Source organism: Saimiri boliviensis, chromosome 10 (assembly GCF_048565385.1).
Source record: "Saimiri boliviensis isolate mSaiBol1 chromosome 10, mSaiBol1.pri, whole genome shotgun sequence".
Classification (NCBI taxonomy): domain Eukaryota; kingdom Metazoa; phylum Chordata; class Mammalia; order Primates; family Cebidae; genus Saimiri; species Saimiri boliviensis.
Genome location: NC_133458.1, coordinates 114,722,634 through 114,746,592, shown reverse-complemented (window position 1 = coordinate 114,746,592; position 23,959 = coordinate 114,722,634). Strand labels below are relative to the sequence as shown.

At 39.3% G+C, this 23,959-nt stretch overlaps 1 protein-coding gene across 8 annotated transcripts in view; it reads left to right on the top strand.

Annotated features, from left to right (window-relative positions):
* Positions 1 to 23,959, top strand: part of LOC104651814 (uncharacterized) — a 154,312-nt gene that overhangs the window by 40,473 nt on the left and 89,880 nt on the right. For 4 of the 8 annotated variants that reach the window (XR_012512222.1, XR_012512223.1, XR_012512224.1 and 1 more), the window contains 3 exons: positions 1,518 to 1,562; positions 13,315 to 13,475; positions 16,844 to 17,012. Coding sequence is in view for 2 of the 8 variants with exons in the window: in XM_074379786.1 (XP_074235887.1) it covers positions 1,518 to 1,562; positions 16,844 to 17,012 (214 nt within the window). In the remaining 6 variants the exon portion in view is untranslated. Of the gene's footprint in view, positions 1 to 1,517; positions 1,563 to 13,314; positions 13,476 to 16,843; positions 19,004 to 23,959 lie in introns of all 8 variants that reach the window. The other 4 variants (XR_012512225.1, XM_074379786.1, XM_074379785.1 and 1 more) reach the window with 2 other exon arrangements.

The following is a 23,959-nucleotide window of genomic DNA, read 5'->3' as shown; positions in this document are numbered from 1 at the left end:
AGGACGTGTACCAGAAGGTGTGCACACCACTTCAGCTTGGCATCTCATTGGCTTGAATGTAGTTACATGTCTAACCTCGCTGCAAGGGAAGTCCTTATTCTAGTTGGTCATCTGTCTAGCCAAAAATCGGAGGTTCCATTCCTAAGGAAAAAACTGATATTTGGGTATTTGAAATTCGATGCTAACCAAAGATACAGAGAAACGAATGAGACTGAAGTTTTAAAAATGCGTATTTTGGCATAACTTTAAGGAATTTTGATCTGATATTTTGTGTAATATCTGCTGTCAGAAAATTATTGATGTTTTGATATTAATTATTAATATATTAATTATTAATATTAATATATGCTATTTTATTAACATATAAAGAGAGGACATACTCTTATTTTTGACTCAAAAGTAAATAAATACATACTAATTTATCATTATATTAATATATATTTTATGTTTACACTTAAAAAATAATTTTGTTTAACAGACACAGTGTTAATAACTACAACACTCTTACATTTTTCTAAATGTTTTCCTATATTTGCAAACAATTTTTGTATAAAATGAAAGTGATTTTTTTTTTTTGGTTCACAAAGCCTCTCAAGAATATCAACATTAAGGCTTTCTTTAACATTTTATAGTGATTTGCAAGTTACATATATGTTTTATTTCACTTGAATCTCTTTCAGCTTCTCAAGCCACACATCTAAATCTACATGTCTCTAATTCTCAAGAACTTTTAAATTTGACAATATGTGTAGTAAAGAATTTAGTATGTTTTTACTTCGCCTATTCTCTACCTGTTTTACTTCTTACTTGCTGTTAATGGACCTGGGATACTAGAAAATTTTTTAAATTATGTGACTAATTTTATAATGTGCCATTGTTTTTTAAAGAACCATATTGACTTGTGCAGTTATATTTCTAATTAATATTTATATGCAGTGTATATCACTCTATATACTTGTTTTAATATTTACCATAGATCTTTTTCATTCTTAAGTTGTTTTAAGTTTTCACTTCTATCAGTTGAAGTACACCTTTACTTTGTTTAATTTTAGTAAATACATTCAAGAGTTCCATTTTTCTGACTGCTTGCATTGTGAGAATTGTTTTCATTGCTTAACACATAATACTACTCAATTAGAGTATAAGAGTCTTATAATACATTCCAGATACATTACTTAGAAAACTACAAAGAATCAACTGGAATATTATTAGAACCAAGGTGGAAGTTTCGCCATGTGATTGGTTCTGACATAAGTGTGCATCTGCAGCCTTTCCTAAACCACAGAAATTGTTTATTGAGAAGTGTTAAATGGCAACACTATAGATATGATGTATTTTTAATTCCTTTTTATTTTTCCCCCCAAATTTTGCCTTCAAACATGGTATAGTGAATTTCCCATCTGTATCTTTCAATAACATCTTAAGCAAACTCTACAGTGTTTTCTGTGTTAACATGCATCTAGATTAAAGATTCAATCATAAACTTTATTTAAATGACTTTTCTCTTCCCAACACAGGTCTGATCCATGGTGCTAAGGATCTGAAGTGTGAAGTAAGACCTGGTTAGTTCTTTTAATTACATTCTTCCTTCTGATCTATGTATAGCTTTTTAGGCTTGGAGCCAGCTATGCTAAAACTGCAGAAGGTGGTTCCAGGCTTAAGGGACTAGCAAACAAAAATGTTCTGATGAGGTGAAAAGTTTGGTGTGATTCTAGAAACTATTAAAGGCCAAATAAATTTGAGGTTAGTTTTATAAGGGCCCAAAGGCATGAAATGTGATTGAAAGGTTAGGTAGAAACCAGATCATGAAGAGTTTTGAAAGCCATAAAGAGACTTGAGATTTTATTCCAACCACAGTGGAGACCCATCTGAAGTTTTCGAACAAGGGAGTCACTGGTAATCTAATTTATAGCTTTAAAAGACATCTCTGGCCATTGTGAAGAGAATGATCTGTGAGGGGCAAGAGTAGAAGAAGGAAGACTAGTTAAAGAAGGATGCCAAAGGTCCAAGCAGGAGGTATCAGTGGCTGGATGAGAGTGGTGTAAAAAGAGATGAGGATGCATATAATTTTAATATCTGGATGACAGGATCTTCTGATGGATCAGACATTGCGTGAGAGAGAGAGAGAGTACTGAATGACTTCAGATATTTGACCTGAGCAACTTGATGCACAGTGGTGCCTTTGACAGAGAGGGGGCATACTAGAGGAAAAAGAGCCAATATGATTAAAATAAGAACTCAAGGGTTTGGTTTTAGACACATTTGCCAAGATTCCTGCTACATCAAAGTGGAAATGTTAGATAAGCAGTTATACATACAGGTCTGGAGCTCTGGGCTAGAGATATAAATGCAGAGCCATCAGCGTGTACGTGTGGGGATATGTAGCATATAAAGCCATGGGAACCAGAGCAATCACCAAACAAGTGAGTGAAGACATGGAAAAGAAGGGACCCAATGGCTAAGCCTAGTGAGACATCAATCTTTGGAGGCTGAGAAGATGAGGGGAAGGAGCAGTGGAGACCGACCGGGGATGGCCAGTACAATGGGAGCAGAACTAGTGTGGTGTCCTGGGAGCCAGATTTAGAAACACTTTAGAAAGTTTAGAAATATTCTAAAAGGTGTTTCAAGAATTGTGTCAATCTCTTCTTTAGCTCCCGTAATCTTTTGGCTTTATTTCAGTTGGGCAGATTATTGACAACAGCAAAACAATAATTGTTTTTCTCTGTTTCAATACCAAAACTATTTTTAGATGGACACGTTTCTTTTCTATTTTCTGACAGATACTCCCTTTCCCTTATGTGATTCCTTTTTTCTAGATACCATGTGGACATGCCTCCCCTTCCCAAATACAGTATAGCCATATCATATGCACATACAACTCACGTGATTCCAACTACATGCACTTGAGAGAGAGAGAGAGAAAATTACAATGTTGTAAGTGATACCACCTGCCACTCAATACATATGTCCAAGAAAAGAGAAATAGATCTGAACCTGATGTTATTCTGGGGTTATGCCCATGAAGCAATGCTTTCTGAACCTAGGAGTGGATTGTGAGATTTTTCAACATATTTTAGTTATGTATTACATTTGCCTTATATGCTGAATCTAATCTTATGTTGGGTACAATTCGACCCTACCTAAGCTGGAGTGGGGTGCAAGCTGCCCAGCGTTAACTTTGTTCACAGAAAGGATGTGTGGAATGTTCTTGACTCTGGTCCACGTGGATCCTAGCAGATCACTCTCATGTCTGTTTCCTCACCATCCAGCACTTAGGCATCTTCTGAGGTCTGCATGACTGAGGTGGGGTTTTCTTTATCCTGCCCCCAATTTCCTTGCTACATTAGATTTCATGAGTTTTCTCTTGGTCCCTAACATAGCTAGAACATCTATGCTGGTGGTTACTGTTTCACACACAAAACTATTTTATCAGAGCCCTGCCTTCTTCCTCAACAACAGTGCTTCTATTGAGATGACCACTTAGCCCGAGACAAGACTGTTAGTGGATCTGTTTGATTAGTTTGTTTTATTTTTATTTTATTGTTTTAAATGATATTTAATTGTTTTTAAACAGCCCCAGTTATTTCTGGTTTTAGCAACATGACAAATTTTTTTTTTCAGGGAAAAAAATAGGTACTCACTTAAATATGTGGTATGAGGTAAACACACCATGATCTTCTTATGAACATAGCAAGTTGCTGAGGCACAATTTTCCCAGGTGGATAAAGCTGAGTACTGTTCTTTTTACTCAGCATCTATTTGTAGCAACAGATTTCTGTTGAGGGCCAAATAGTCATCTAGAAGGAAAGAAATGAAAGCTTTGAGGTTCTGGGTTATTAGAGGATATCTGATGGCCAGGTGTTGTTCTGGATGAGGCTAACAGATGAGAGGGGCTCCCAGGGGAGTTGGATTTAGGCTTAACGCCAGGGCCTTGCTGTTGGTGGGGTGAGCTGTTTCTAGCAAAGCAGCTTCTGTGACCACACCCCTCCCACCCACCCCCCCCCCCCCGCCCTGAAACCAGTGTCCAGGCAGCATGATGTGCCCTGGAGAAAATGTCTGTGCCTGAGTGTAAAGTGGTAGAATTATTCTTGGAATTCGGGCCAGGCATGGTGTGCAGCAACCATAGATGAGAATAAGTCTGAGAAGAAAAGCAGTTTCTTCCTCACCCTGGATTCAGAAGTAAGGCCAGGTGCTCTTCAGTTCCTTGGGGCTTGCAGCCTTGGCCTAGAATATTTGCCTGCTGACCACACCAGGCAGTGGCAATAGCAGTAGAGAAAGCACTCCCTCAGGGGCAATGGCCAGACTTCCCAGTTTCCTCCTCTGCAAAGGGTTATTAAACACCACGGATCCCCTTCCACTTAGAATGCATTTGAAGCACCTGCAGAGGGAGAGCCCTCTCGTGACCAGTGGAACAAAGGCTCGAAGTCGATAGGATTTGAACATTAGAAAGGAGACATTATTTTGCACCACAAGCTGGTGAAGTGAATCTTATCTTCATCAGAATTTTTATGTAAAATGTAGAGACTACCCATCAGGAAAGCTACCTCGTGAACACCAAGGTAGAGTTATTTTCCTTCACAATGATGGGGTAGAACTTACGGGAAGCAGAATGCAATTAAAACTCATATCCGATATTCTACTGCTCAACTGATGTCTTATTAAAAATGTGTGCTTGTGGCCAAGGAAGTAGGAGGTGCGCTCTCAGCTGTCAGGCAGAGAAGAGAGAGCCGTGCCCTGGATCCATGTTTAAAGGCCTGCACACTCAGATCCCCAGTCCATGAGGAGGGAGCCGTTTACATCCTCTTCCCACATGACAATCAAAATCACACCACAGACTTCATTTTTCTCACTTCTCCTACACAAGGGCTCATGGTTGGGCATAAGATAATGAGGACAGGCTCTGTCACCCACAGTGTGGCAAGATAAGATGTAGCATAGTCAGAAGAAATTATTTTAGGGCCCCCTCCCCCAGAATTTTCACTGGTGACTCAATTCATCCTCTATGTGGCTAAATGGGTGATATCAGATATGGGATCCTCAGATGCCCTAAGTTTTAATTCTGGCTCTACCACTGACTTCATTTCTGTAATAGGTATACTATCAAATGTCTCCATGCCCCTGTCTCCTTGAAGGGAAAATTCACTTCACCAAATTATAAGGAGCACCAAATCATTGTGAAGTCCTCTGTCAAGTTGTGATTTGCATCAATCTTCAAACTGCCCAGCCTCAGCCCCTGTGATGTTTCATGAACTGTGGCTCTCTGTAAATTAAGATTTACCAAGACATATTGCAGGAATGTTTTAAAATATTACTCATTTTAGTAGGATTTTAGTAGCATTTATAATTATGGCTGCTAGATCTTTCTTGGCATTCATTGTATTAAACCTCAATGGCTCTAGCAACTAATGGATTTTGGAGGTGGCCAGTAAAACTCATCCAATACCTCCTAAGTTCTCACTGTCTTTAATTCTGTCTTCAAGAAGACATAATTATTAATCTTGAAGACATCAATTGTATGTTTCACATAGGAATTGAAAAATGCTTAGTGACACTGAAGATAATAGACATCTAAGTCACAAAAGAATGAGCAGTGGGCTAATGGCATTCAACTACAGGAGAAGAAGGAGAGAAGAAGAGGAGGAGGAGAAAGGACAGGAGAGGGAGGAGGAGAGGGAGGAGGAGAGGGAGGGGAGGGGAAAGGGGGAGGGAAAGAAGAAACTCAGGAACACACAGGAACTAAGCAGTTACTCTTTGGACCAACAATAAACATAAAGGTCGAATACAGAGTATTTTCCCTCTTCCTGTGCCTCACTTTGCTTATCTGGTAAATAGGGATAACAGCTAAAATCACCCTCGCTTAGTAGAGATTTATATCTTTGCAGAATTTATACCTATTGTTGTTCTTCACTCACTAACTACAATACAGTAAGTGCTCGTTAGGTGTATACATACTCAGCTTTCCAGAAAAATAAAATGCCTTCATTTCTTCCTGAATAATTCAACCTATAGAATGCATCTGTTTGTGGGTTATATTTTGTTTGTTTGTTTACAGTGAAGTTAGAAATGTTTATTAATTGCAGTAATGTCAGAATTTTTAAAAACAGAAACCTCTTTATTGCAGCACTTACGTGTAGAACTATTAACTACAATAAATTCATGAGGAATTTGTAGATAAAGATTTAAGAGCTAAATATTAAAATTCCATGTAGTCACTAAATATTCCCAAAGAAAAGGAAATATCTGGGAAGTATATAACCATGCTTTTTGGCCTTTATTTGAATATAAAAGAGGTGGCTTAAATGACCATTAAATTACATTCCCAGAGAGTTTATGTACAAATCAAATGATAGCAGATTATACATTGACTGGTGCAAATTGCTTCCCCAAGTGAATATTAACATAGGGTCACAATTCTTGAACCATAACCCAGGTGGGCCAAAATTTGGGATCTGTTGCATTTTTAAAATGGTAATGTGAGCACAAACTGTGTATTGTATAACACCTCCATTGGGGGTTGGAGGAAGCATTCAAACACATTAAATTTTCTTTAGTAAAACATGAAAATATTCTCACTAAGTAAGATAAACACTATGAAATCCTTTCACATACTTTGATTATTTAAATCAAATAGTTTTTAAACATAGTTTGCAGACTTGTATTTTCTTTCTCAGATTTGTGGATTTGCACCTGTATTATTTAAAGTGTTTGGGATGCTCTGCAGTCACCTGTGGGGAAGTCTTTGAAAATGTAATGAACGCCTGTGGGAGGATGCAGTATCAAATATAAATAATAGCTGTGGGCTCACATTTTCAGGAACTCACCAAATATGTAAGCCAAGACTAGTTTTGGCTTGGTCCCTAGGATTGAAAGTAAACAAATTTCCGATACTCTCTAGATAGTGTAGTGGGTAAGGAGAAAAGAATTTTTTTGAGAATGGTACTTCAGATGCAGGGACACGGAGTACACAATGGAGAGTGAAATGAACCTGCCGGAGAGATGTGGGGGATGAATCACCAGAGTATAGTACACATCAGTATGAGCAAATAATCTTTCTTTGTTTGTTTGGTTTTGGTAATATAAGAAATTCTGTAATGACCAGGTTTGCAAAAATATCACATATGCTGAAAACTCAAGCATCTATTCAAACTGACGACATTTGGTAGCCCAGCTCAGTCTGCAGCAGGACTAGCTGCAGAGCTCATGCCTGGGCCCCTGGAAAGGACTCTGCGCTGAGAAGGAACCACTTTTGATTTAATGCTCTGTGGTCACTGACTTTATGTTCATAATCATAACTAAAGAAGGACCCTCACATTTGCATTTTGCGTTGAGCCCTGCAAATATGTAGGGGTTGTGTCCACAGGCAAGCCTGTGTGTGGAATAGAGTAGAGGAAGATCTCCGCTTTCACTTTTTGCTAGAAGTGAGAGGACAGCCTTTTGCCTAAGCATGGGAAGAGCCCACTGACCACATGGCCAGGGAAGCCTTCACTGTGGCTCCTCTCAGGTCTACTCCAGGCATGTGAACACTTGCAGAGACAGGAATGATGTAAAACCAGCTCAATTATCTCATAGAACTGATGTTTACAGGTTTTTTGGATCAACATAGAAGATGACCCTCCCTGGTCTTAAAAGTCTTAAAACTGGAAACTTACATTTGTCTCATCTGAGTTTCTTCCTCATGAAACTGACCCTCAGGCCAGGGACTGAAACTCACCAGATCACTGCATCCAGGCCCCACATTCATTATGAATGCTTCCTTGCCTTTCTCTAACTCCTGTTTTCCTGCCTTATCCATCATATAAAGCCCCCCAATTTTCGTCAGTTTCAGAGATGGATTTGACCCTTTTCTGCTGCAGCACTCAATTAAAGCCTTCTTCCTTGAAATACTTGCTGTCTCAGTGACTTGCTTTCTGTGCATGGGCATCAGGACCCAGACTGAACCCCTGGTGTTTCAGTAACAGATGCACAATGTGTTTTATCTCCCTAAGAGGAAGAATTTCCTTCTTATAATCTCCCTGTAAACAACAGCATTGGACAGAATGCACAGTTCCCCATGATAGGAGGAGTGATGGGGATCTCTGCCACAGCCATAACTTTCTGCTTATGTGGCATAAGGTAAGAAGTCTGAAGGCACCATCTCCCCAAGGTTAACCTAAGCAGAGAGTAATTAGCTTTCACATTTGTTTTGCATTCTGCAATGTACAAAGGAGGTTTACAGTCATTATCAGATTTTATTGATTCATTCATTCATGAAACATACACAAACCTACATACACCCCACCTACACACACCCACACATATATACATACATACTTACCTTCCATATATGTGCACATTTTTATTCTGCAGCAAGCACAATCCACAGAACTGGATCCTCACCCATTGTAATAAGGGAATCTTTTCTCTCCTCTTTCTTACTCGTCACTGTTTTCCTCTTTTCTGTCACGGGTAATTCATGGACACTTACTGTCCCCCAGGATCTCTACTCCCTTCCCTTCGGTTCTTACCCCAGGCTGACTCTCGTCACTGCCATCCCATTGACGAGGCACTCACCATGTTCTCCAGCACTCATTACTCTTCTAAGGAAAGCTTGCCTCTCACTCCTCCAGGCCAAAATTCTGCCATAGAGTTCCCTGATTTCCAGAGCACACCTTCCCTAAAACCTAAGTTCAGTATGGCATTGCCTACTACTCCCTTGTTCAGGGAAGGCTCTCCCTCTTTAGTTTCTAGAACACAGTTCCTTTCCTGGCTTTCTTTTATGTCCCTGGCACTGCTCTTCAGTCTCCTTTGAAGATTCTTCTTTCTCCCACAGTGGTTGAGGCTCCCCTAGGATTTCCTCTTTGACCTTTTTTCACTCTTTGCATTATTCATAGGAAAGCAGTTCAATACTTCCCTGTGATTTCAATGGTCATTTATGCAACTATAAATCTGAAGATCTATATTTGTTCTGGCTAGCCATGTAACATGGGACAATATATGTAATCTCTTAAGCCTCAGTTTTCACATCCGTCAAATGAGCAAAATAATCATCCCTACCTGATACAATTATCAATACAGTTATCACAAAGCTTGTCTTATTTCCTCATTTATTCACCAAAAGTTTTGAGTACCTCATATATGTCATGCAGCGATAAACATGACATATTAACAGTCATTGTCATTGTAGTACCTCTATGAATGATGTTGGGCAGACACTGTACTAATGAGCCGATGATTATTTAATACGTAACAATGATAGGAGCTATGAAGAATAAACCAAGGCAAGAATGAATGACCTGATAAATGTGAAACAATTAACACAGAGACTGACATAAAAGAAATGCTCATAAATGCTACCATAATCTTCTCATCACCTGCAGTGAGGGTCTTTAGTTGTTTCTAGCCTAGATGTCTCTCCTGATGTCCATAGAAACTCAAGTTTAGTACATCTAAAGCTGTTTTTTATTCCCCACATCGATCACTAGCACCAAAGTCTCAGCTGACGTCATTTTACCACCCTATTATCCATGTTAGATCTGCTCCTCCTCTCCAACCTTGTTAACCCAACCTGATTTAGACCTTTAACTTTTTTGGCCTGATCTACTGTGAGAGGTACCCATGTTACCTCTCTAGACTGTTGTCCACTCAATCCTCCACCCAACTGCTGCGATAGCATAATGGTCCCCTGCTTAAAATCATACAATGGCTTGCCATCATCTTCCATGGGAGTAGCTCAAGTTTTTCAGCCCAACCCACTACCCCAGACTCCTCCTCACTGCTTCTGCTCCAATGCACTCCCCTCCCTTCCATTTCTAACCCTCTAGACTGCAGGACGCTGAAGTGTGTGAAACTCTTCCTGCTCACTCAGCTGTCTTGCCTCTGAACCTGTGTCCCCTGACACACATTACCTTTCATCCTACAATGCCTTCCACACATCTTTTGACTGGCTAACTATTGCTCAGGGCCAACATCACCTCCTTTAAGCATTTCCCTGGTCTCCATCCTACCCCTACCTTATTCCGTCTGAGTTGTGTATCTCCCATAAGGGTCTTACATACCCTGCTCAAGTCTTTATCTCTTTCACTAAAATCACCAGGTTCCTTTGGATTTTACTTTTGTATGTTTTTACCAGATCCTTATTGAAAGAAAGAATGAGTTTTACTTGTTTTCCCTGGATTCTTTCAGGAGGACCCCCACTGGCATTTTCCCCACAGGCTGTGTGCTCATGTGTCCTCCACAGCCCATAATTGCCTATCGTGAATTTGCCAAACTCTGGATTTGTCAGTCTTAAAAAATATCATGTGGGAAATACCAAAGGGCCAGTCTAAGTTGGAATGTATGGAAAACTTGCCTCTAACCCTTCAAGGCCATAGTTCAGCCACGGAGATACCCAATTTACATGATTAAACAGACCACTTAGCATCTCATGTTACAGCATCTGCATTTGTATTTATAATGCCTTTACATTTTTATCCAAGAACCATGGAGTAATTCTTGCATTACTTCTATGTAACAAGAGGGCCCAGTATGAATTTTTAAAAACAAGAGGAGTCTCCAGTATAGGAAGCTATCAGAACCCAGAATGTTAATACCTTCACTAAATCATTAAAATCCCTTTCCACTGGGCCCCCACAGCAGCCTAAGCAACTAGAACAAGGCTTAGCATCTAGAATAAGAAATTATCTCTTTCCTTTTCCTGAACCAAGTTTCCACCTCACCACCACCCATCCTTTTTCTTCTTCAGAATTCACATCTTGGTTAATGCACCAGAATTTACACAGGGGCCCCAAGTCAAAATCTCGTCAAATAACTTTAACTCTTTTCCGTCTCCCACTCCACAAATCTTATCAGCACCCATACTCTGCCATTTTGCCTTCCTTAATCAGAGTATCTGACTGACGCATGGCAACAAAGGTTGCTGAACGCCTGTTCTTAAAAATTTGCACTCTCATCTCCATTGCCATGGCCTTTAATATCTCACCTAAACTGCTGAAATAGTTTTCCGGTTCTGGGACTCTCATTTCCCCAATAGCCTGTGATATTGCTTCCTCACTTCAAGTCCACTCAGACTTTAAAGTCCTCAATAGCTTATCATCACCTGCAGAGTAAATGGAAATCCAGTAGCATCTGCAAGAGTGTGGGGAACTTCACCCCAAAATATGGCTCCTTGCTTATAAAAAGTATTTTTAGTTAAAGGCTCTTAGAAAGTAACAGACTGTAACAGCACAAGTTATTCTTGCCCACTGCCCAGGAAAGCCAATGCACTTAGAACAGCAGGTTTTGCAGCAAAGAAACAGTTTAATAATTTTAAGTCCAGCTAGACAGAGAGACAGAAGACATTTCTCAGGTCTGCCTACAGGAAAACTCAGAAGCTAGGGTTTCAAAGATTATTTGTCAGGCAGAGGGCTAGTCGATGGGTGCTGCTGATAGGTTAGGATGAAGTAATAGAAGTATCCAAACTGTCTTTGTGCTAAGTCAGTTTGTGAATGAAAGTTACTGATTGGGAGTCAGTTTCTTGGTCCGACTCTCAGGTCTGACTAGATTCATTTGGTTGCCATAATGCAAAAGTTTGAAAAATATCTCAAAGACCAATCTTAAGTTTTGACAATACTGGTGTTATTGGAAAGGGGTCCTGATCCAGACACCAAGAGAGGATTCTTGGATCTCATGCAAGAATTTGAGTCCATAAAGTTAACATGAGTGTATTAAGAAAGTAAAGAAACAAACAAAAAAAATGTCTACTCCATAGGCAGAGCAGCTGCTTGGGCTGTTCAATCAAGGATACTTATTGTTACTTCTTGATTATATGAAAAACCAGGGTGAATTATACATGAGTTTTCCAAGAAAGGAATAGACAATTCCTAGAACTGGGACTTCCTTCCCATTTTAGACCATATTGGGTAACCTCCCGATGTTGCCATGGCATTTGTAGACTGTCATGGCACTGCTGAGAGTGTCTTTTAGCATGCTAATGCATTATAGTTATTGTACAATGAGCAGTGAGGATGACGAGAGGTCATCCAGAGAACCAAATTCTGGAAAAATTTGATAGAGAGACACAAATATGCTCCAAATTTTGTTCACAGGAGTATAATTTACTCAAAAAAAAAAAAAAAAGCTACCTTGACTTTGAAAAACAAAACAAAGGATCAGCAACATTTTAAGCAAGAAAGAAAAGTCAAAAACATTACTTCAGTCTTTTTTTTTTAAACAGGAAAATCCTTTCTTTTAATTTTTATTTTTTAGTTTTTTATTTTTATTGCATTTTAGGTTTTGGGGTACATGTGAAGAACATGCAGGATTGTTGCATAGGTACATACATGGCAGTGTGATTGCTGCCTTCCTCCCCATCATCTATATCTGGCATTTCTCCACATGCTATCTCTCCCCAACTCCCCACCCCTATTTCCCCCCAACAGACTCCAGTGTGTGGTGCTCCCCTCCCTGTGTCCACGTGTTTTCATTGTTCAACACCCACCTATGAGTGAGAACATGCAGTGTTTGATTTTCTGCTCTTGTGTCAGTTTTCTGAGACTGATGATTTTCAGGTTCATCCATATCCCTACAAAGAACATGAATTCATCATTTTTTATGGCTGCATAGTATTCCATGGTATATATGTGTGTGCTTCAGTCTTCTATTAGTTCAGTTCATGCAGTCAACTCCTGTTCTGCTTGATATTCATAAACATTCCAGCTATCCATGTGAGTCCTGAAAGTTTTTCCTCTATTCTAATGTACAGTCTCCAAAGTTATTAGAAGCCTACATTCAACAGCATCTGTCAAAGCCCTATAGCTGATTATAAATGACATTTTGAACAGGATTAAAACTAAATAATTATCTGTGGATGGCAAAAAGTTTTAGGACAGTTATTAAAGCCACAATTGACTAGCAATTTTGATTACTTCTATGGCATACAACAATTTTAATATAACAATTATAACTATTGATACCATACACTAAGTCATCATGATTATAAGAGTTTCCCGTAATTTTGGAACACATATCACTAATATATTTACACAAATATAGCCCAAAGAAAACCAAATACTATTTCATATTTGATAATGCTTTTTGTATGATTTTTATACCAAATAAGTCAATTTAAACTTTAGGAGACCTAATATCTAAAGGTTTATTCAGGTCAGAAAAAGACATACTTTATCATTTGATTTTGGAAGGTTTGTCAAATATCAAATATCAGGTAACCATAAGTCACTAATTTAGCCAAAATGATAAATCAAAAATTTTACAAAGGCATAAACTTTTCCTCATTAAGAGCGACAACTTAACTTTCCAAATATTGTGTCTCTTTTCTTTCCTTTCATTTTCCTACAGTTCATTCAAAAGGGAAGACAAAAATAAATATTACATGAAAATCTTGTTCAAGAGAGAAAACCAAATCTTAACCTTGCGTTAATGCGCTATTAATGTCAAACCTAATTCTTAATAAAACCTTATGGATAAATCTATCCAATATTAATCAGTATGACCATAAGGTAAGATTCTTATAAACCTTTTATAATCCTTTGCAACTTGTCCTTGTTGTTGTTAAAGAGTAGAACAATGTTCTAAAAAAACTCTGTTGTGCTTTTATTCTAATGTTCAGTTTATGGAAAAACTGAATAATACCCATTTAACTTAACCAATATAGTCACACACAGAATCTCTTTGACAATTAATTTTTCATAAACCTTCAACAACTTGTTCAAACCTTTAGATTTTGTTTTTGTTTGGTTTGGTTTGGTTTTTTTTGTTTTGTTTGTTTTTTCTCTTGAAGCGAAGTCTCACTCTGTTGCCCAGGCTGGAGTGCAATGGCACAATCTCGGCTCACTGCAAACTCCGCCTCCTGGACTCAAGTGGTTCTCCTGCCTCAGCCTCTTGAGTAGCTGGGATTACAGGTGCACACCACCACACCTGGCTAATTTTTTGTATTTTTAGTAGAGACAAAGTTTCTCCATGTTAGTCAGGCTGGTCTCGAGCTTCTGACTTTGTGAACCACCTACCTCGGCCTCCCAAAGTGCTGGGATTACAGGCACAAGCCACCACTCTTGGCCTAGATTTTTCTATATCACTGTAAACAATCCTTTAACCTTCTAAACTTAGGCAAGAAATCCATATTCCCATGCCTCCTTTTGGTAAAAGTACATTTTACTTTCCTTACACACCTATGTGTAGAGCTGTTTCTTCAGTAGTCTCAAATACACTTTACACTTTACATTGTTAACTCTTAGCAACTTTTACTTTTGGTGAAGAACTTGGCTAGTAAGCTTAATTATATAGCAGGTGTGGAGCCTGGGGCACCAGACATTAGTGCAGATAAGGTCCCATTCTTTCTAGCATAGCTAGGGGGTATGGCTAACTCCACATGTCCTCAGGCCTTAACTAGCTGTTAAGCAGGCAAGTTGAACTGTTTTCAAAAGCTAAAGAAGGTCAAAAGCTTATGACCTTAAAGAATTTAACAAACCTAATATCTGAAGCATAATTTAGACCAAATGTCTTAATTTTGAAGATATTTTTATTATACCAATCAATAATCCTTAAAACTGTCTTTATTTTCCAAAGCTTACTAAAGGCATGTGAACTAAAAGGCATTAGTTTTATTTTTATGACAAATATTTTATTTTAGCACTTATTATTATTTTAAGATGGAGTCTCACTCTGTTGCCCAGGCTGGAGTTTAATGGTGCAATTTTGGCTCACTGCAATCTCGGCCTCCTGGGCTTAGGTGATTCTTCTGCCTCAGCCTCCTGAGTAGCTGGTATAATGCCCAGCTAATTTTGTGATTTTAGTACAGACATGGTTTCACCATGTTGGCCAGGTTGGTCTCAAGCTCCAGACCTCAGGTGATCCACCCACCTCGGCCTCCCAAAGTGCTGGGATTCTAGGCATGAGCCACCATGCCTCGCCTAAGCACTTACTATTTTTAGGCAAATGAATTGGAGATTTTTCATGTATAAACATCACATACATAACACACATAAATCACAGACAGAAGAAGACCCAGTAGATGTGAGATTTTTCATTTGCCAATTTCTGAATTGGATCACTGGCTTCAGGGTGGAGCTTTTGGAGGAACAGGGCCAGGAAAGCATGCAGACCAATAAGCAGGGACGGCTGGAAGACGAAACAGACCCCCCAAATTAAGGATTCCATTTTTACATCAGATCCTAGATCTCAAAAAAAGAAATGCAATAGAACAAGACGGTGCCGTGATTTTACCATGCATTGCATTGCAAAATAACCCAAAATCCCATTCTGTGATTAGCTGATCCCCCATGAAAGTCTTCTCTCAGTGAGAGGGTAGGAACATCTCCATACCTTCCAGGTGGCCAAGAGTATGTTTCTCTGATCCAAATGTGCTAAGAGTCATGCATTTCCTTATAATTGCCATTAGCTATCCCCAAAAGTATATCTCCTAAGCAGTTATTACACAACAAATTTCTTTTATAATGCGAAGTAATTTCTGATATCCCCCAAAAGGAAAAACATCCGATAATACATGCAAAATAGAACAGAGCCTTAGATTTTGAGAGAGATCTATTCACTTTCAATTCCTGAGGTTTCACGAGGAAAACAGATGTTTTTCCCAAAACAGGGTCTATGGCACCTCCTCTGTTTTTTCCAAGGAGTTCCAGGCTGTTAGAACTTGAATAGCTGCTTTTAATTAAGCTGAATTTTAACCACAGTGCCCTTTTATTTAAAAAAAAAAAAAAAAAAAAAGTTATTTTAGGTTTCTTGTTACCCAATTTTAGCCAGACCAAAAGGCCAATATTTCTGGCTTTTAAATTTTACCAAAAGCAACCACCTAGGTGCTCAGAGAAAGGAAAATTCAAGATGGTTCATGAATGAGAAGAGAATCAACAAATGGTGGAGATCACCACAGTTATCAACCAGAAAGGACTCATTCCCTAAGTCAGGAACTGAACTCTGAACCCAGGCCACCACTGTGAAAAGATAAGAAAGGCAAAGGAGAGAAAGGGAGAAAAGTATTCTCAGGGAGGCCAGAGAAAGGCCCGCCCATTGCAGCCACGTTGCGAAGTTCAGGTGGCGACTCATAGGGGATATTTTCCAGCAGTGTCAACAGTTCTTAGGTTTCCCCTTTTGGAAAGAAAAAAGCTCCCCATACCCTATGTTCCTGTGTGCCTGATCCTATTACCCACAGCCATCAGCAGAGTACAAGGAAGATTCATCCAAAGAATATTGGTTAACATCCCCTAAGTTGGGCCTCTAACCCAATCCCATCTTCAACCCAGGTAAATGCACCCCACTTACCCAAAGTTGGCCAATTTGGGGCATGCAGACAATTTTCCTTTGGGTCAGGGGTCTCTTCAGTACCGTCCCTTCATGGTCACGAGACAGAAGTTGCTGGAAAAAGATTCCGATCCAGACCCCAAGAGAGGGTTCTTGGATCTGGCACAAGAAAGAATTCTGGGTGAGTTCATAAAGTGAAGGCAAGTTTATTAAGAAGGCTACTCCATAGACAGAGCAACAGTGTGGGCTGCTTGACTAAAGATACTTATTGTTACTACTAGATTATTTGCAAAACAAGGGGTGGATTATTCATGAGTTTCCCCAGGAAAGGGTGAACAATTCCCAGAACTGAGAGTTCCGCGTTAGACCGTAGAGAGTAGCTGTTTGACATTACCATGACGTCTGTAAACTGTCACGTGGCTGGTGAGAGTGTCTTTTAGCATGCTAATACATTATTCGCGTACAATGAGCAGTGAGGACGACCAGACTTCAGTCTGACCGTCATCTTGGTTTTGGTGGGTTTGGGCCAGCTTCCTTAGCACAGCCTGTTTTATCAGCAAGGTGTTTATGACCTATATATTGTACTGACCTCCTGTTTTATCCTGTGACTTAGAATACCTCACCTCCTGGGAATGCAGCCCAGCGGATCTCATCCTTATTTTACCCAGCATCTATTCAAGATGGAGTTCTCTGGTTCAAATGCCTCTGACAGTGATGTCATCTAGAGAAGCAATGGAGGAAGTTACAAATCTTGTGACCTCCAACTGCGTGGCTCTTAAACAGTAAGTGATTCTAGAAACAATGGCTGGTTATCTTTAAAGTACACCTACATCTTGGCAGAATTCAGGCCCCCCCAAATCCTAAACTTGTGGACTTCCATTAGTCTTACAAGGATGGTTTTGGTCCCCAAGCAAGGAGAGGATTTGTTTTGGGAAGGGACTGTTATCATCTATGTTTTAAAGTTAACAAAAGCAGTGAACTTGTGTTAGAAGCAAGATGGAGTTAGCTATGTCATATTTCACTCGAGGTCATTATTATTTTTTATTTTTGCAAAGGTGGTTTCAAGAATTTTCCCCTATGTATATAAAGTCCCAAAGTACCCACCAAGGAGAAGAATTATTTTTCTTTTTCTTCCCTGTTATCTCATCTGACCAAGAATGTAAGTAACCACACTTGAACGGTCCCTTTCACAAGATAATGCCTGGCTGTCAGGCTCATTCAATTTCCAAAGTAAACTATTTGCAAATTAATATCTGATCCATTTATTCTCCCTAGTAATCATTTATTGTCCCTCAATAGAATTACCTACATTTCCCAACTCCCTGAATTAGTGATATAAGTATCTGGGCCCCAGTGGAATTTCGGGTAATCACTCTATAATTTTCCCCTCAGCAGACTAATAACTTCATATCCCTTTCCCCTGATTAATCTGCCTTTTGCCAGATGATTTTTCAGCAAACCTTCAGCAGGCAAAAGGGAAACCCCAAAACACCTTCTTTTGTTCTCTGGCCCCTGAACACTTTTCCACCCTCATCTCCTCTTATGCCCCCAAACACAGTCTCTATTACAGCTAAATATGGCTTTCTCAGAATGCCAGTGTTCTCCATGTCTCCTTACCTTCCCACTTGCTGTTTTTCTTCCTTGTGTGCCGCCCCCCTCCCCCGCCCCAGCTGTGTGCCCTTCCTGGAGAACTCCTATTCTTTTCTCAAAACTTTGTTCAAACATTTTGCGGGATGATCATGATATTCTTTTCCCTCCTGTGTGCTGTTTCATCTCCAGCCTCTCAACAGAAGGCACCTGTGGTGTTGTCAGAGGATTGTCTTCTAATTCTATTAGTAATCTTGTTACAGGAAAGGGGTCCCAATCCAGACCCCAAGAGAGGGTTCTTGGATCTTGTGCAAGAAAGAAGCAAGGGTGAGTCTGCAGCACAAAGTAAAAGCAAGTTTATTTAAAAAGTAACAGGCTCAAGCCTGTAATCCCAGCACTTTGGGAGGCCGAGGTGGGTGGATCACGAGGTCAAGAGATCGAGACCATCCTGGTCAACATGGTGAAACCCCGTCTCTACTAAAAATACAAAAAATTAGCTGGGCATGGTGGCACGTGCCTGTAATCCCAGCTACTCAGGAGGCTGAGGCAGGAGAATTGCCTGAACCCGGGAGGCGGAGGTTGCGGTGAGCAGAGATCACCAAAACCACATTTTACTTTCTTTACACACCTTGCATGCAAAGTTGCTTCTTTAGTAGTTTCACTTACATATTATAATGTTAACCCTTAGCATCTTTTATGTTTGGTGAAAACCTCAATAAGTTTGAGATTTTAATGATGTGCTAGGTGTGGAGCCTAGCCTAGGACACATCAGACAGTAGAGCAGATAAGAGCTTATTCTCCAGCAGAGCTAGGGTGCTTGGCTAACACCACATGGCCCCAGGCCTTGCCTAGCTGTAAAGTAGGCAAGTTGTACAGTAAGAGTCAGAGTGGCATTTTATAAAGCATTTAGGAGGCTTAACAATTTTTGAATTGTATAACATGTCTTGCATAAATTTCCTTTACAAAGCCTTTCATGACTTATAGACCATCTGAGAAATTCTTGGACTTTCTGATTTGCCCTAAGCATCTCTTCTTTTAAATAATCAGTCATTTTACTTTAGGACAAGAATGTGTCATACAAGTCCCTTTGTTATATAAAATCTCTTTCTTTATACTCTTCTTTGTATAGGGGGCATGGCTAATTCCACATATCCCCAGGCCTTATCTAGAATCTATTGGCTTTAAGGTAGGTAATTTTTTTCTTAAAGTTAAAGAGGCAGTTTATGACATTAAAACATTTAGGAAACTTAATATCTTACCTGCATAATTTAGACTAAATGTTTTTATCAATAATTTTTGAAGCTGTTTTTATTTCCAGAGATAACTAAAGTTACATGAACTAAAAGGCATTACAGTTTTTATTTTGCCTTCAAAATATTTAAGTGCTTATTTTTGTGTAAGCCAATTAATTAGAGCTCTTTTATATAAACATTACACACAACACATTTATAGCTACACATACAGACAGGAAGATCATTACAGTACTTGTAAGATTTCTCATTTGCCAGTTTTTAATTTTCTTAATTGGATTACTGGCTTTAGGGTGAAGTCCTTGGAAAAACAGGGCCGGGAAAGGAGTCTCTGATGCCTCCTGTTTTTCCCAAGGAGTCCAGGCTGTAAGAGCTTGAGTATCTGCTTTTAATTAAACTCATTTTAACCATAACACTCTTTAATGAAGTTCTTTTATAATTTCTTATGCCAAACAGCCAATATTTCTGGCTTTTGACTTAACCAAAGGTAACCTCCCTCGTGCTTAGAGAAAGGAAAATTGAAGACAGTCTAAGGAGGAGAAAAGAATAGACAAGGTCACAGAGATATTAAACCAGAAGTAACATAATTCCTAGGTGGGGAATCAAACCCAGACCGCCACTGTGAAAGCACAAAACCTTAGCTACTGAGCTACAGCACAGGGCCGTCTCCATTTTCTTTCCCAGAAGGAGTCTAGAGTAGTTAATTTTGAGATTGCAATGGCTTTTAAGTATTTAATACAATTTTTAGAGTTAAGTATGACATGAACCCTAAAATTCCTCTTCCCTGGAAGGTGGAGACCTAGAGAAAGTACTGCCATGTGGTTAAAAGGTCAAACTCCCAAGGACGTAAAACAAGGTGGAGACTTCATCCAGTTTATGTTTGTTTCATGGACCTGCAGCCAAGTTTGTTACTGAACACCTTGCTGGGTCATCTTGAAAAGCAGGCTTATAGGAGTTCTAAGCCCATGTTTTATTCTTAAGTACCCCTTGACATAGAAAAACAAATTCATAGCACAAAACACAGCAACTTAAGACTAGCTTTAGAATTCTTTTTTGCATTAATCCAAACTTTATAGAGAAGATAAACACTGACTTTTTATTTTTTTTTTTAACCATTCATTTAACCATTTGCAAACAGAGAGGGAAACCAGAAATCTAACTAGTAAGAAATTCTTACACTTTTGCTGGCATGCCAGGCTTCTGGGTTCCCTTTCCCTGAGTGACTTCAGTGATGTGGCTTGCAGCACCACTGCCCTGAGGGCCAAGCCACATCATAAAGGAAAAATTGTTTTTTCATTCTGGCCAGAGCAAAATATGTGTGATAAAACATAGACATTATCCACTCTGCTTAGTACTCAATAGCAAGTCAGCAAAGCTTACATTTGTCCCCAGATGGGCCCTGTCATCTTTAACTCAACCTCTGACTTGGAGTTTCAAAACATGGCTTCCGGGAAAGGTGGTTGCCCCAAGTAACAAAAAAGACAGGAAAGGGAAAGTGGAGAAGGAAAGTACTTCCCGTGGCAGGGTGGGGAAGGTGAAGAGCTTAAGGAGGCCAGAGAAAAGACCCACTCATTGAAGCTGACTGAAAAGTTCAGGCAGCTGCTTGTTGGTAGCAAAGGAATCTTTTCCAGCAGTCCCATTGGCTCTCAAGTTTCCCTTTAAGAGAGAACAAAGTTCCCCACGTCCCACGACCCTGTACATGCCTAACCCTGTCACCCACAGCCATCAGCAAAGAGTTCAAGGAAGACTAATCCAAAGAGAGTATCAGTTAACCTCCCAAGAGTGCCAAACCTGTTCTTAGCCAAGGGGGACTTTACCTGAGAGGGGCCTCTAACTCCGTAAATCTCAGACGTGACTCTAACCCTCCTAAGTTGGGCCTCTAACCCAAGGTCGGTCAAGTATCCTTGCCTTTTAGTAAGAGGGGCCTCTAACCCATTCTGTCTTAGGAGAGACTCTAAGTCCTGTAATTTGGGCCTCTAACCCAATCCCATTCTTTACCTGGGTACCCTACCATTTACCCAAAGTCATTCAATCAGTGCTGCTGTCTCTTTCCTTTGGGTTAGGTGGATTCCTCTAGTTCCTTTTGCGGTTCACAAGAAAGATGTTACTGGACTCCACCACTTAACCAAAGTTAGCCTTTGGGTTGGGTTTTCCCACAGTACAGTCCCTTCTGTGGTCACCAGAAAGATGTTAAAAGAAAAGCGTCCTGATCCAAATGCCAAGAGAGAATTCTTGGATCTTGCACAAGAAAGAATTCAGGGCAACTCCATGGTGCAAAGTGAAAGCAAGTTTATTAAGAAAGTAAAGGAATTCAACAATGGCTACTCCATAGACAGAGAAGCCCCAAGGGCTGATGGTTGCCCGTTTTTATGATTATTTCTTCATGATATGCTAAACAATGAGTGGATTATTCAGGCCTCCCCTTTTTAGACAATATAGGGTAACTTCCTGATGTTGCCATGGCATTTATAAACTGTCCGGGTGCTGGTGGGAGTGTAGCAGTGAGGATGATCAGCGGTCACTCTCACCACCATTTTGGTTTTAGTGGGTTTTGGACAGCTCCTTGACTGCAAGCTGTTTTATCAGCAAGGTCTTTATTACCTGTATTTTGTGCTGACCTCCTGTCTCATCCTGTGACTTAGAATGCCTTAACCATCTGGGAATGCAGCCTAGTAGGTTTCAGCCTAATTTTACCCAGCTCTTGTGTAAGATGGAGTTGCTCTGGTTCACATGCCTCTGACAGACTGATCTTGACAAGTCACAGAACTCTAGATGAAATTTCATAAAATGCAGCCAGTAGACTTCCTGGTTTGTAAAGATATCACTAAGAGAGAATCATAACTGGGTATCCAACCAGCTATACTTTCAATATACACAAACAACCCTTTCCCAGAACACCAACCTTCTTCCAGAAGATCTGCTTAGGAACATGCTCCCAGGCCCTCTGAATGTGGGTTCAGGGAGCCAGAACCCACATTCTCCTTTGACAAATAGTTTTTTTGTTTTTGTTTTTGTTTTCTTAGAGTCCATTTTGCAGGAAATGGAGTTGCCCTCCCTTGAAGAATCATTGTGACCCAATCAAACTCTAATCTGCTGCATCACTGTATTTGAAAAACTGTTAACACCAGAAGCCAGGATCTCTTCTTTTCCTTACCTTCACTATACACTGAGCAATTGCTGCAAGACCAACAGTGGCATCTCAAAGGTAGCAGGAAATTGCATCAGACCAGGCAGGATCAATTATATTCAAGAATGGTACTAAATCATAGCTACAGAAGAAAGGACAACAGAAAATAAGCTAGTAGATTTTTCAAATTCTCCACCTACCTCTCCAGGAGGTACTTAGAAGTAACACTGGATCTTTTGAACTAAGACTTCTGTAGACTGGGTTTTAATAAATTTGAAGAGTGAGTATGAGAAAGCTTTGAGATATTTAGTGAGCTTCCTATATGAGCACATATTTATAGCTCCAAACTGTTTAATTAGAGGATATCACCAAGGAATAGTTCTCAAAGCAGTAGAATTGCAACTCTCATATAAATATAAAATGAACATATGTCAAAGACTTTCAGTTAACCCATACATTAGTAATGGAACCAGTAAGATGTTAAAACTGCTTCAAGTGATAATGTGATTTACAAAGGCTTGTATTTTCTACTGGACAAATGCATTTGAATAGTTATGAGCAGGATTCATTTGCATTGCTGTGGACAGGAAGTCTTTCCATTATGATCAACCTGCTAGGTGTTAACTTCTCCCCTACAATATTTGCTAATAGTTAAGTGAAAGATGATCATTATAACAAAATGAGATAATTCCCAGAGGAGGGTCTACTAAGCAATACTTGACATTCCATTGAAAGGCACCCAGGAATCCTTTTTTTTTTTTTTCCATTTCCACATCTTTAGCATTAAAAAAAAATGTTCTAAAATCAGACATGATAATTATTTTTCTTTCCTCAACTGTCCAGCTGCTCCTAAGTTATAAGATGCTCATCATTGTTAGGGAATTTTTAGACAAGAGAGCTAAAACACTAAAATACACAAAGAAATAAATGTAGAGAAAAATTGTGAAAGGCGTTAAAATGAACCAAAAAACTACTGGAGTCCTGTCTAATGGACCCATCCAGATTATTTTTACTTTTTTTATTTCCACTTTTTGGTCTTTGGGCTATTTTAAAATTCTTTATATTTGTGGAAAATAAGTAATAATGCAAATTATCTTTGTTTCTAGAAATACATATTTATTATGTCCAATAGAATGCAATTGATTACTACTCTGTGGATAGACCTATTTTTCATCTAATTGCAAATTAATTTAAGCATTTTGTATTTGTCTATGTGTGTATTGCATTAATGTGTTAACATATGTGTATCACATATGTAACTGTTAGTAGCTTTGAACTGATAGGAGAGGGCAAAAATATTGTTTTTTATCTTTGTGGAATATTTACATGTTGACAGAAAAAAAACAAACTCTGTAAAGTGGTAAAAGAGGTTTATTCTGAGCCAATTAGTGACCATGGTCTGGGAAATAATCTCAAGAGGTCCTAAGTGTGCCCAAGATGGTCAGATTGCAGTTTGGTTTTATACATTTTAAGGAGACAGGAATTGTAGGTAAAATCGTAAATCAATATATGGGAGGTGTACATTTATTCAGCTTAAACAGGCAAAATATCTTGAAGTTGGGGCTTCCAGGTTGATATGATTTGGCTCTGTGTTCCCACCCATATCTCATGTTGAATCGTAATCCTCATTGTGTTGAAGAAGGGGCCTGGTGGGAGGTGATTGAATCATGGAGGTGGACTTCCCCCTTGCTGTTCTCGTGATGGAGTTCTCATGAGATCTGGTTGTTTAAAAATGTGTAGTATTCTCTCTCTCTGTCTCTCTCTC